At 45.2% G+C, this 12301-nt stretch overlaps 1 protein-coding gene across 1 annotated transcript; it reads right to left on the reverse strand.

The window, feature by feature from the left end:
- Window positions 1–627: 627 nt before the first annotated feature.
- si:ch211-252f13.5 (uncharacterized) lies at window positions 628–5731 on the reverse strand. The gene is made up of 5 exons (XM_055882603.1): window positions 4781–5731; window positions 3993–4198; window positions 3304–3624; window positions 3139–3205; window positions 628–2950 (listed from the first exon to the last, which is right to left on the reverse strand). The coding sequence occupies exons 1-5, from the start codon at window positions 5433–5435 to the stop codon at window positions 1380–1382; spliced, it is 2820 nt and encodes a 939-aa protein (XP_055738578.1). The 5' UTR covers window positions 5436–5731; the 3' UTR covers window positions 628–1379.
- Window positions 5732–12301: the final 6570 nt, after the last annotated feature.

The raw sequence follows: 12301 nt of genomic DNA on the forward strand, positions 1-12301 counted from the left end.
AATTAGGGTTAGGGACATATAGCATGCAGCTTGTAGTAACATTTACACATTATGCTGTACTGGGAATGACATTATCCTGTGAAAACGTAGATAATAACGTGTTATAATACATCTTATAAACTGGGTAGCTTGGGTCCTGGATGCTGATTGGCTGAAACAGCATTTAATTCACATTTAATTTAGGGTGATTTTAACCGGGTTGCAGGAGTGGATCAGCTTCAGGTCCAGTGCTGTGTGTATAATTATATATGAGACATTATACCATGGGTATGATGCAAAAATACTTGTTTCCTGTTCTATTTATGTCGGGAACCAGTTTATAATAGCAGTAAGGCACCTTGAGGTTTTGTATCCAAGAACAGCCCTTAGCTGTGGTATATTGGCCATATGCCACACCCCCTCAGGCATTAATGCGCAAATATATAACAAACTTTCAACCATTATTAAAATATATAGCCTACAGTCTTGTGCGTTTTAAAGCAGTGACTGTTTAAATCAAATCAAATGTATTTATATAGCCCTTATTACATCAGCTGATATCTCAAAGTGCTGTACAGAAACCCAGCCTAAAACCCCAAACAGCAAACAATGCAGGTGACTTAATAAGTATGAGGTTTGATGTCATAATCAGTGTTTTCTGTTTTAATATTTACAAAGTATGCATTACGGCATTAAAGACTGGCACTTTGGCTGGTGGCATAATTGCTGGTCTAAATAGTGGATGTAGGAAGTCACTGTCTACAGAACTCTAATAATTCTAAACCCCCGTGCTAATGCACACTTCTTTGTGACTGGTCTAACACAAGTGGACCTCCACACGAGTGTACAAACCCTTTCTGGGTCTCCTGAAAATGGTCATTAACTAAGGCATGCAGCGGACACTCACATTTAGAAAATGGCGGCTAACCTAAAACATATGTTCTTAACACACTTCAGAGTAAAACCAGCCCTGCAAAATTATCCTTGATGAAAGCAAAAGAATGTTAAGTGTCTTCTATAAAGCTCTGGCGTCAATGCAGTAACTCAATTATATACTGTAAATACAAGACAGACAAAATATGCGCCCAGCAAATGTCAACATGAAAGAAGGTTCATACCAAGAATTGTTGAACAACAATGCTAATTCTAGCATCCTTATAATATTGAAATACAGTATAGAATATGCATAAAAGACCATAAAGCTTAAATATTCTCTCTGCTACCCACCAAAACCATCATTTGGTGTATTTTAAGTAAGTATAGGTAAGGGTACTTTTTATACATGACGTAAACCATGCTAAAATTGCCCATTTTGTTGATCAAAGGCTAATTGAAGAAATAAAACATTCGGTAAACCCTGCTTCAGGTGAGCCTGGTATTGTTAGTTTGGTGTTTCTAGACTAGTGATATGCTGCCACCCACAGTATGGAGACGCCGCTCCCTGCCTGATGACTGATCTGATTGATGCGTCCTCGCACGCAGTCCAATGTGACAAAAACCGCCGTGCCATTGTGGACCTGGAAGGAGGCCCGCAGCCCCACACTTGCCCACCCACTGCCTTCTGGCATCTGGCCCCCGAATTGCTGGGTCAGGGGCACTGGCTTGCCCTCCTCCCCTGCCCCATCGCCTCTATGTCGGAGCAGGGTGATTTTAACCGGGTTGCAGGAGTGGATCAGCTTCAGGTCCAGTGCTAAGCTGGCTGTCCCGCTCTCCGTGAAGACAAACTCACGTCCTCGTTCAGCGCGACCCTTCCCTGGAAGCCCGACCTGCACCTGCGGCATGTGGGGGCTCACCTGACGGAAATACAGGGGCTTGTTGCGCACCGCTCCGGAGGGCAAGCCTGTGCGTGCCACGGAGGCGGAGAGGGCGGAGGAGATGGCAGTGGGGACCCACACCAAACTGAGGGCGCTGATGCCGGAGTCGTCACCAAAGTAGCGAATGTTGCACTGCCCTGGGGAGAGGATCTCAAAGCCCAGAGTATCGCCGGGGCCGACCCTGGTGGCACCCGACAGGGAGATGGACGTGTCGCGGTAGTGGACACCAGTCTTAAATGATCGAGCCAGCTCCATGCTGCTCCCATTGTGGTTGATGTAGGCCAGCAGGTGAAAGCCTTCCGTCACGCACGCCTGGCCCATGGAGTAGAGCGCCTGTTGGAACACAAAGCGCACTGTGCCATTTTCGGTGAAGCGCACTCCACGCCCATCGTGAGTCAGCCCCACAACGTACGGGTCAGAGGTGGACGTGGTCTTGAAGGTGGGCCGGTAGTTGGTGTGGTAGTGCGCCGATGACACTGCCTGCGCCGTCATGGCAACGGCCCCGGTGTCATGGGACAGCCAGAAGAGACTGAGAGGGGTCACAGATGGGTCATGGAGTTGCAGGCCATCGCTTGTGTGGTTGCAATGGTGGCTGGCACTCCTGAGGATCAGGGAAAGCATACTTCCTGGAGCAACTTCTGCCACCCCACTGACACTGGCACTCTGGAGGGACTTTACTTCCCGCTGCTCCACCCTGACCCCACTAAGGTCCCGCCCCTCGGCCAGGTCACTGGTGTTAAGCTGAAGACACACCTGGACGAAACTGCGGCATCCGTGGCTCAGGGCCAAGTTCTCGTCTGCCCACACAAGGCCGTGCTGTCGTAGCACCAGATGGCCGTCTTCGGTGGCCAGCAGATTGCTGTCGCCCCGCCCCTGGATATGGAGCTGCAGGTTGGGGAAGGCGTGACCAGGGGCGTGGCTCTTGGCAGAAGGTAGGGTCACATCCCCAGCCCAGGACAGGGACAGCCTGCTGCTGTCAGTAGAGGACGGGATGGAGCAGACTGTGTCACTCGTGAAGGTGCAGGGTGTGGCCACTTGCTCCACCTCACACTCTTGACAGGCCTGACACTCCTCCATTTCTGAGTTGTAGAAGTAGGCATGTCCACACAAGCCTGTGCTGGCCTCTCTGTCCGACAAGCCCTGGCACCTGAATCCACCTGGTTCACATAGAAACAGTGGAGGACAGAAGTTAACCCTCTCACACACACACACAAGTAGTACATTTCTAACTATAGAGTGAGTGGATGAGGAATTGTTATATGTAGCATTTTATTTTTACTATTTGGGAATTGGTTAACACTGATACAGTAGGAGTTTTTCACCAAACAGTTTAAACCCTTCTTACCTGGAGTGTTTAGACATTTCTTCTGTTCTGCACACAGGTTTGCTACTTCAAGGCATTCATCTCTGTCCTGTAAATATATAAATAATGATTCATTAAATATAATAAAACTCCTGAATGGGTGTGTTTGTGCATCTACATTTAGAATATTCAAGCTTATAGCCTCACCTGGCATATCCTGTCAGCATGGATGGAGCACTGGGACACCAGGAAGAAGCCCGCTGGACAGATGGTGCACCTCTCACATTGCGGCCGACCTGTCCTGAAGTCGCAGTACTCCTCCGCTCCACAGGAGCCGCAGGCCAACACGGGGAGGTCTACATCCATCACTCTGGCCTCCATGTCCACCTTGTGCACAGCGTAGGCCTGGGTGTGGTGGGCCCTGGCCTGGCCCCTGAGGGCCACCATGTGGCTCTCTAGCTCTTCCTGCATGCCCTGGAAGGACATCTGCTTGACATTCTCTAGGAGTAGGCCATACTGGGCCTTGACCTGAGATGAGACCAAACACACATTTACTGGTTTGCTGAAAGAAGGTTCAGGATGGCAACTTTCAATAATGTTGGCGCATTTCAGAGCAAGCTCCTTCATCAGAACCAGCTCCTTCATCAGAGACCTGCAATAACAGTTTTGTTTGTTTGTTTTATTTCATGGTTTTAGGTTGACTTTATTAAAGGTTTATTGACCAAAATGTTGCTCAAAAGCAATTAATTAAACCTTCCAGTGGTCTATTATTATAAACACAGCAGATGTTATGTGTCATATTGAAGTTGCCGGGCAACAGCAAAGCTTTGTATCATGTCTATTAAAGCTTCCCTCCAGCAAAGGGAAACCACAATGTTCCAGACGTGGTTCCAGACCTGGTCCATCTGTTGGCTCAGTCTGCTCTGCTCCTCCAGGATCTCTCTCTGCTGGCTGACCAGCGTCCCCTGCTGTTGACTCAGTCTGCTCTGCAGCTCCCTGATCTCTTCCTGCTGGCCCTTCAGCGCCTCCACAAGCTTCTCCTGGCCCTTGGCCAGACGCAGCTGCAGCACCAGGGTGTCCTCCGAGGGCACCTCATTGTTGCCTGTGTCGGAGGGAGGACAGGGCAGCTAGGGATACATGTGTTCACCCACATGCACAAATACTCATCACATTGATGATTTACATAGTGAAATCAATTTGTTGGGATTATATTCGAACGGCATACAAAAATACCTTTCAGACTGAATTATTGAACTCAATTGTTCTGAGGTTGCAGTGATAAATTGGTGGTAAATCCTGCTAGACTCATATATTCTAGGAAACTATACACTGTTGTTTAATACCTTCTCTATTTTACCTCATTTATATTGCAAAATTGCAAGTGTTAAATTAACTCTAATTGTGTTACATTTAACACTTAAAGTATAAATTATCCCACACTACAACTATCTTTATACCGTTTTCACAGAGTTTCTGTACCTCTGTAAATAGTTCAGTAACACTGACCAACTAGTTATTGTTGCATTCACTCAGAGTACATTTCAACTCTCATGGGTGTAAACTGAAATTAATATATTTTTCTACTAACATGAATTGCTAGCTAAACTATTAATTACTTGGGGAGCATGATCTTTTAAAAATGAATTGTAGAAAAATCTGTATGTCAAACGGTCACGTGCTAAACCTGGTTTGATGTCGCATGTCAACTGTATTCCCAGAGGCGATGAACCACGCTCTGATCCAAACTCCGGAAATTCTCCAAGAAATTGCGCCGCTCTGTCATGAACCAGGGGGGGCTGTTGCCCTCTCGGGTCTTCGCCACCACCAGTGACACAGCTGTCGCCAATGCACGGTTGAGGCTTCGGCTTGGGTCGCATCCTAAGTGGCAGTTTACATTCAATCCCTTTGCATTCCCGGGGGACACTCTCAGTTCTCGTCGGTCGCGGCTGGGAAGCTTGACAATTCCCTCCTTTGCACCCGGGGTGGTACACCTCCGCGGTAATGGACCTTGGGTTTTCCTTCTGCGTGTTGCTTGTGGCTGTGCCACCACGATGTGGTTGAAGGATGGTGTATGGTACCTGTGACCTTCTGGTCTGAGGGTTAGTATGGGCATCCTGGTAAAGGGGCTTAACAAACGCTTGCCTGTCTTGCATTACGGGGTTGACGTGTTGTGGTGCTGCGTCCGTTCGCCGCTGGCAATGCGCCCCTGTACAAGGTCTGGTCCAGTCTTCTGAGCTGAAACAGTGCGTCCCCCTGCATATCTCTGCCACACTCTCGGTTGTGCTGACCAACAATGTCAAGCAGAGCAGAAACAATGAAGTTATGATAGTCATTTTCATATTATCCACGATGTAGACGAAGAGTTAATTAAACCAACGTAGAATTGTGCCTATTTTATTGTGCACCCCATCAGGTGCATTTACGCATTCCGGGAATCCAGAGGAATAAGCTGCCTGGTTCACTTCGCGTTATAAATCCTTGTTATCGTTTCCTCCGCGAAGGAAAGTGTGTTTTTAGATCATCCACACCTTCTCAATTAATGTAGCCTTTTTGGAGTGAGTGAAGCCTTTTCAAATGAATGAACTGCCAGCCTTTCTCTCCCTGAGTGGATATGGTATGTACTGATCTTTCTAGCGATCTGAAGATGTGTCTAGGCAACATGTGGCATTTCGTGCACTTAATTGGCAACAGGTTTCCTTTCCGTCTTAAATTAACCCATAGCTTTCCCGGACATACCACTGTGCCGAGTCACTCATTTCTATTGATGCTATGCATGTGGTAGATATTTCAAATACTTCATCTACATATTTTTCTCAGACTTCAAGGGAATCGGAGGTTCATTTATCATGCAATGCTCACTCCCTGGGGACAAATTATGGGTCTGTGTTAAAAATATCATTTTTTTCCTCTTCAGTAATTGGAAATAGTCACCATACAGTGCATTGTAATGTCAAATTCACAATGCCAAGAGGTATGAAAAAAAAGTGACAACAGAATGTTATCTCATGCTTACATGGTTATGTATCCCAGCTGTGCCCAGGGGCAGACTGGGACAAAAATTCAGCTTAAACACACACAGGCAGTAATGCTACTGACACAATATAGGCAGTACACTATAGTACAGCGTTTCTCAATGTTTATTGTACCAGTGACTGTAAACAGTCCTCCTCCTTTTTAACCAGCTCTTTTTAACCAGCTCTTTTTAACCAGCTCTTTTTAACCAGCTCTTTTTAACCAGCTCTTTTTAACCAGCTCTTTTTAACCAGCTCTTTTTAACCAGCTCTTTTTAACCAGCTCATGTTTAAGACAAATACAACATGTAAAAGCACTACTGGAGATACAACTTACCACGAACTGGGCCTCTGTTTTGTTCCTGTTGTGCAGTCTGTCTCTGCATCCTGTCTGTCTGTCTGTCTGTCTGTCTGTCTGTCTGTCTGTCTGTCTGTCTGTCTGTCTGTCTGTCTGTCTGTCTCACTCCTAAGTGTTAATTGCTATAAAATATAGAGCCAACATACACTGAACAAAAATATAAACGCAACATGCAACAATTTAACTGATTTTACTGAGTTACAGTTCATATAAGAAATCAGTCCATTGAAATCATTCCATTGGCCCTAATCTATGGTTTTCACATGACTGGGAATAAAGATATGCAACAAAAAAAAGGTATCTGTGGGGCGTAGATCAGAAAACCAGTCCGTATCTGGTGTAACCACCAGTACTTCATTTGAGCCGGATCCTGTTCTGGCTCCATTTTGGACTGTTTTGTTCTGGAACCTATTTGGTCGGATCCGGTACCTCTCCTGGCATGAAAAATAATTGTCACTTTTTGCAGTTAAGTTAATTCAAGTTGCCTCTTCCTTAAATTGTCCTGCCACAGAGGATACATAGTTTATTAAACATAACCTAGCTGTGGAGTGTATTCCAATAAATAGGCATAGCCTACAGTCGGGAACGAGCTGCAAATCTCTGTCAACATACAGCATGCAGACAAAACTGGCCTTTCGCAATATTTCAAATAGTCTACAATCGCGGGGAAAAACAGGTTGCAAATTGCTCCTGCTGAAAAGAGAAGACTATAATCTGTCAGCTGCAGGCTACCAAAATATTTGATAATCTTCCAAATATTGTCTAAAAAGTTAAACAAGAGAGAGAGAGAGGCTTTTGGCACGAGCCCATATGACATCACCAGCTAGTGAGCTGTGCATCATTGGGTAAGTCAGTGAAACTGGAAAGCATTTTAAGAACTATAATTTCCTTCTCATATTGTAGCATACAATATGTCTCCACACACCTAGGCCTGAGCTACTGATAGATTCAAGACAAGGTCGTTTTCACTGATCTCAGTGTCAAAGTAGCCTGTCATTTCGTCCCTTGTGCGGTATTATAGTGCTTTCAAGACAACTGGGAACTCAGGGGAAAAAAGAGGTTGTATCATGACGTCAGTGATCTTCAGGTCAGAAAGTCTGAGCGCTAGAAAGAGGCCAGAGTTCCCCATTTTGAATTCTGAGTTTGATGACCGTTCAAAACAAATTTTCCCAGTCAGTGCTCGTTTTTCCCCCCCGGATTCCCTGTTGTCTTGAACGCACTGAAGTCGGAAGTCTGAGATTTCCCAGCTCCTAGTTCCCTGTTGTTTTGGACACACTGAAGTCGGAAATCTGAGCCAAGCTCCGAGTTCCCTGTTGTTTTGGACACACTGAAGTCGGAAGTCGGAGATTTCCCAGCTCCGAGTTCCCTGTTGTTTTGGACACACTGAAGTCGGAAGTCGGAGATTTCCGAGTTCCCTGTTGTTTTGGACACACTGAAGTCGGAAGTCTCAGATTTCCCAGCTCCGAGTTCCCTGTTGTTTTGGACACACTGAAGTCGGAAGTCGGAGATTTCCCAGCTCCTAGTTCCCTATTGTTTTGGACACACTGAAGTCGGAAATCTGAGCCCAGCTCCGAGTTCCCTGTTGTTTTGGACACACTGAAGTCGGAAGTCGGAGATTTCCCAGCTCCAAGTTCCCTGTTGTTTTGGACACACTGAAGTCGGAAGTCGGAGATTTCCGAGTTCCCTGTTGTTTTGGACACACTGAAGTCGGAAGTCTGAGATTTCCGAGTTCCCTGTTGTTTTGGACACACTGAAGTCGGAAGTCTCAGATTTCCCAGCTCCGAGTTCCCTGTTGTTTTGGACACACTGAAGTCGGAAGTCGGAGATTTCCCAGCTCCTAGTTCCCTATTGTTTTGGACACACTGAAGTCGGAAATCTGAGCCCAGCTCCGAGTTCCCTGTTGTTTTGGACACACTGAAGTCGGAAGTCGGAGATTTCCCAGCTCCAAGTTCCCTGTTGTTTTGGACACACTGAAGTCGGAAGTCGGAGATTTCCGAGTTCCCTGTTGTTTTGGACACACTGAAGTCGGAAGTCTGAGATTTCCGAGTTCCCTGTTGTTTTGGACACACTGAAGTTGGAAGTCTGAGATTTCCCAGCTCCGAGTTCCCTGTTGTTTTGGACACACTGAAGTCGGAAGTCGGAGATTTCCCAGCTCCGAGTTCCCTGTTGTTTTGGACACAGCATTAAAAAAGATTATGCCAAGTCTCCATTCATGTAAAATTACGTAGAATTGTATAATATCCGTTTATGAAAGGACATTAATTTCCCGGACCCTAGGCCACAAAGTTTTCCCATGTGTGCAACTTCCAGAGGTGTGGACTAGAGTCACATGACTTGGACTCGAGTCACAAATATGATGACTTGCAACTCGACTTTGACTTTAACACCAATGACTCGTGACTTAACTTGGACTTGAGCCATTTGACTCGACCTGACTTGATACCCTCCCCAAGCCCAAATATAAAAAATGATGCTATTAAAAAAGTGTGCAGCACATCAACTCTTCATTTAATGGATTACAGTTTGAATCGGACAGCAGCCAATCAAATTGTGCCAGCTGAGAAAAAGTTGCGTGTGGCAGTGCAGAGGAACGTCGGCGAGTGAATTCAGATGGAGCCCTTGGAAAGATGATGCCCAAAGTTATTATTTTCGGATATAAAGACTACGCTGTATCAACAAATAACATGCGGGAAGAAAATGACCGACAACTTGGTGCAACAACTTCCAACTTTGTTCGACATTTGAAGCTGCACAAAGAACAGTAAGTCGTGGCTATTATAGCCGACAGCTATATCATTCATAACTTTGCCCAGTGTAGCATGTTGGCTAACGTAACGTTAAATCAATGAGCCTCCACACAGTCAGTCAGTCAGTGTGGGAACGTGATCATTGCTCCCAAGATTGAGCTACAACTGGCTAGGCAGTTGGTAACCTAAATCCTGCCTGATGTTACTGCTGTTCCTAAAGCCATTGGCATATGTTAGCCTACTGTAACCACACACTATGTGTGTGTGTGTGTGTGTGTGTTAAGATTGGGCGATTGTGTACAAGCCTACATCGCCCGATTGCGCCCCATAGCGATCCTCGATAGTCAATCGCTATTGGGGGGGGGGGGGGGGGGGTCTTTCTCATGGCTACCCATGTATTTCCATGGAAATATAAAGTTTATTTGGAAAGTAATAAATATATTTTTAAAAGCATTCATGATTTGTGTAAATATAATATACTAACTATTACTTTTGTTAAAAATATGAAATGGTATTACATTTGGTGAAGAGCACATTATGACTTGTTTAGGACTCGAAACTCAAAGTTTAGGAGAGACTTGACTTGAGACTTGTTGGTCTTGACTTGAGACTTGACTCTGACTTGCCTGTCTTGATTTGGGTCTTGACTTGGGATTTGAGTGCAAAGACTTGAGACTTACTTGTGACTTGTAAAACAATGACTTGGTCCCACCTCTGGCAACTTTTGTAAGTGCCTCTACTCTACTGCTCTGCCACTACTCAAATGTGATGATATGCATGCAACGCTTTATTAAAGGAGATTTTTGTTCTCATGCGTTCCGTTACCTCAGACCACCATTTGCCTCATGCAGCGCGACACATCTCCTTCGCATAGAGTTGGTCATGCTGTTGATTGTGGCCTGTGGAATGTTGTCCCACTCCTCTTCAGTGGCTGTGCGAAGTTGCTTTATATTGGCGGGAACTGGAACACGCTGTCGTACATGTAGATCCAGAACATCCCAAACATGCTCAATGTGTGACATGTCTGGTGAGTATGCAGGTCATGGAAAAACTGGGATATTTTCAGCTTCCAGGAATTGTGTACAGATCCTCGCAACATGATCATGTGTAAACACGAGGTGATGGCAGCGGATGAATGGCACGACAATGGGCCTCAAGATCTCTAAACTGTATCTCTGTGCATTTAAATTGCCATCGAAAAAAATAGATTTTGTTCAATGTCCGTAGATTATGCCTGCCCATACCATAACCCCACCATGGGGCACTGTTCACAACGTTGACATCAGTAAACCGCTTGCCCACCTGACACCATACAGTAAATGTGGTCTGCAGTTGTGGGGCCGGTTGGACGTACCGCCAAATTCTCTAAAATGACATGCGAGGTTGCTTATGGTAGAGAAATGAACATTCAATTCTCTGGCAACAGCTCTGGTGGACATTCCTGTAGTCAGCATGCCAATTGCACTCTCCCTCAAAACATGATACATCTGTGTCATTGTGTTGTGTGACAAAACTGCACATTATAGAGTGGCCTTTTATTGTCCCCCGCACAAGGTGCACCTGTGTAATGATCATGCTGTTTAATCAGCTTCTTGATATGCCACACCTGTCAGGTGGATGGGTTATCTTGGCAAATAAGAAATGCTCACTAACAGGGATGTACATACATTTGTGCACAATATTTGAGAGAAATAAACAATTTGTGCGTATGGAACATTTCTGGGATCTTTTATTTCAGCTCATGAAACATGGGACCAACACTTTACATGTTGCGATTATATTTTTGTTCAGTGAATAAAGGAACTGGCAGTACATCTGTATGGAGACAACTATATGAAGATGGTGCCATAGAACATGGCTGACGTTTTACATTCTCCCAACCAATTGTGCCATTTTTTAAATTTCTTTTTGCAATTTGTGTAACTTATTTTTTTTACTTATTGTGTACACAATGTTGCTGCTCCCATCTCTCATGACCAAAAATAACTTCTGGACATCAGAAAAGTGATACTCACCGCGGACTGGAAGAAACTTTTTCCTTTAACAAGTCCGACGAGAAGGATATCCTGCTTTCACTGGAACAGGCCCAGATCCACGCCTTTTGCGTGAAGAAAAGACGCCCCCGGAAAAGAGGCTGCAGATCGAGCACCCTTCTGAGAATCGAGCGCCTAAACTCCCATTGCCTTCCATTCTTCTTGCTAACGTGCAATCATTGGAAAATAAAATTAATGACCTACGATTAATATTATCCTACCAATGGGACATTAAAAACTGTAACATCTTATGTTTCACCGAGACGTGGCTGAACGAAGATATGAACAATATAGAGCTAGTGGGATTTTTCATGCACCGGCAGAACAGAGACATTACCTCTGGTAAGACGAGGGGTGGGTGTGTGTGTCTTTTTGTCAATAAAAGCTGGTGTGCAATGTCTAATATTAAAAAGTCTCGAGGTATTGCTCGCCTGAGGTAGAGTACCTTATGATAAGCTGTAGACCACACTATCTATCAAGAAAGTTCTCATCTGTATTATTCATAGCCGTCCATTTACCACCACAAAGCGAAGCTGGCACTAAGACCGCTCTCAACCAACTCTATAAGGCCATAAGCAAAGAAGAAAATTCTCACCCAGAAGCGACGCTCCTAATGGCCGGGGACTTTAATGCAGGCAAACTTAAATCAGTTTCACCAAATTTTTACCAGCATGTCACATGTGTAACCAGGGGAAAACAAATCCTAGACCACCTTTACTCCACACACAGAGATGCATACAAAGCTCTCCCCCGCACTCCATTTGGCAAATCTGACCATAATTCTATCCTCATGATTCCTTCTTACAAGCAAACACTAAAGCAGGACGTACCACTGACTCGCTCAATATGGAAGTGATCAGATGGGATTCATCTGAGGAATACACCATCTCAGTCATCGGCTTCATCAATAAGTGCATCGATGACGTCGTCCCCACAATGACTGTACGTACATATCCCAACCAGAAGTCGTGGATTACAGGCAACATCCGCATCGAGCTAGGCTAGAGCTGCCGCTTTCAAAGAGCGGGAGACCAATCTGGACGCTCATAAGAAATC

The sequence above is a fragment of the Salvelinus fontinalis genome, chromosome 26, assembly GCF_029448725.1.
Source record: "Salvelinus fontinalis isolate EN_2023a chromosome 26, ASM2944872v1, whole genome shotgun sequence".
Taxonomy (NCBI): domain Eukaryota; kingdom Metazoa; phylum Chordata; class Actinopteri; order Salmoniformes; family Salmonidae; genus Salvelinus; species Salvelinus fontinalis.

Bases quoted from the DNA above. Each gene is read 5' to 3' on its own strand.
- si:ch211-252f13.5 (XM_055882603.1), bottom strand. From the start codon at position 5,435: ATGAAAATGACTATCATAACTTCATTGTTTCTGCTCTGCTTGACATTG. The intron at 4,199-4,780 runs GTTTAGCACGTG...CCTCCGACACAG, and splicing joins GACATGCGACATCAAACCAG to GCAACAATGAGGTGCCCTCG. The intron at 3,206-3,303 runs GTGAGGCTATAA...ATATATTTACAG, and splicing joins ATGCTGACAGGATATGCCAG to GACAGAGATGAATGCCTTGA.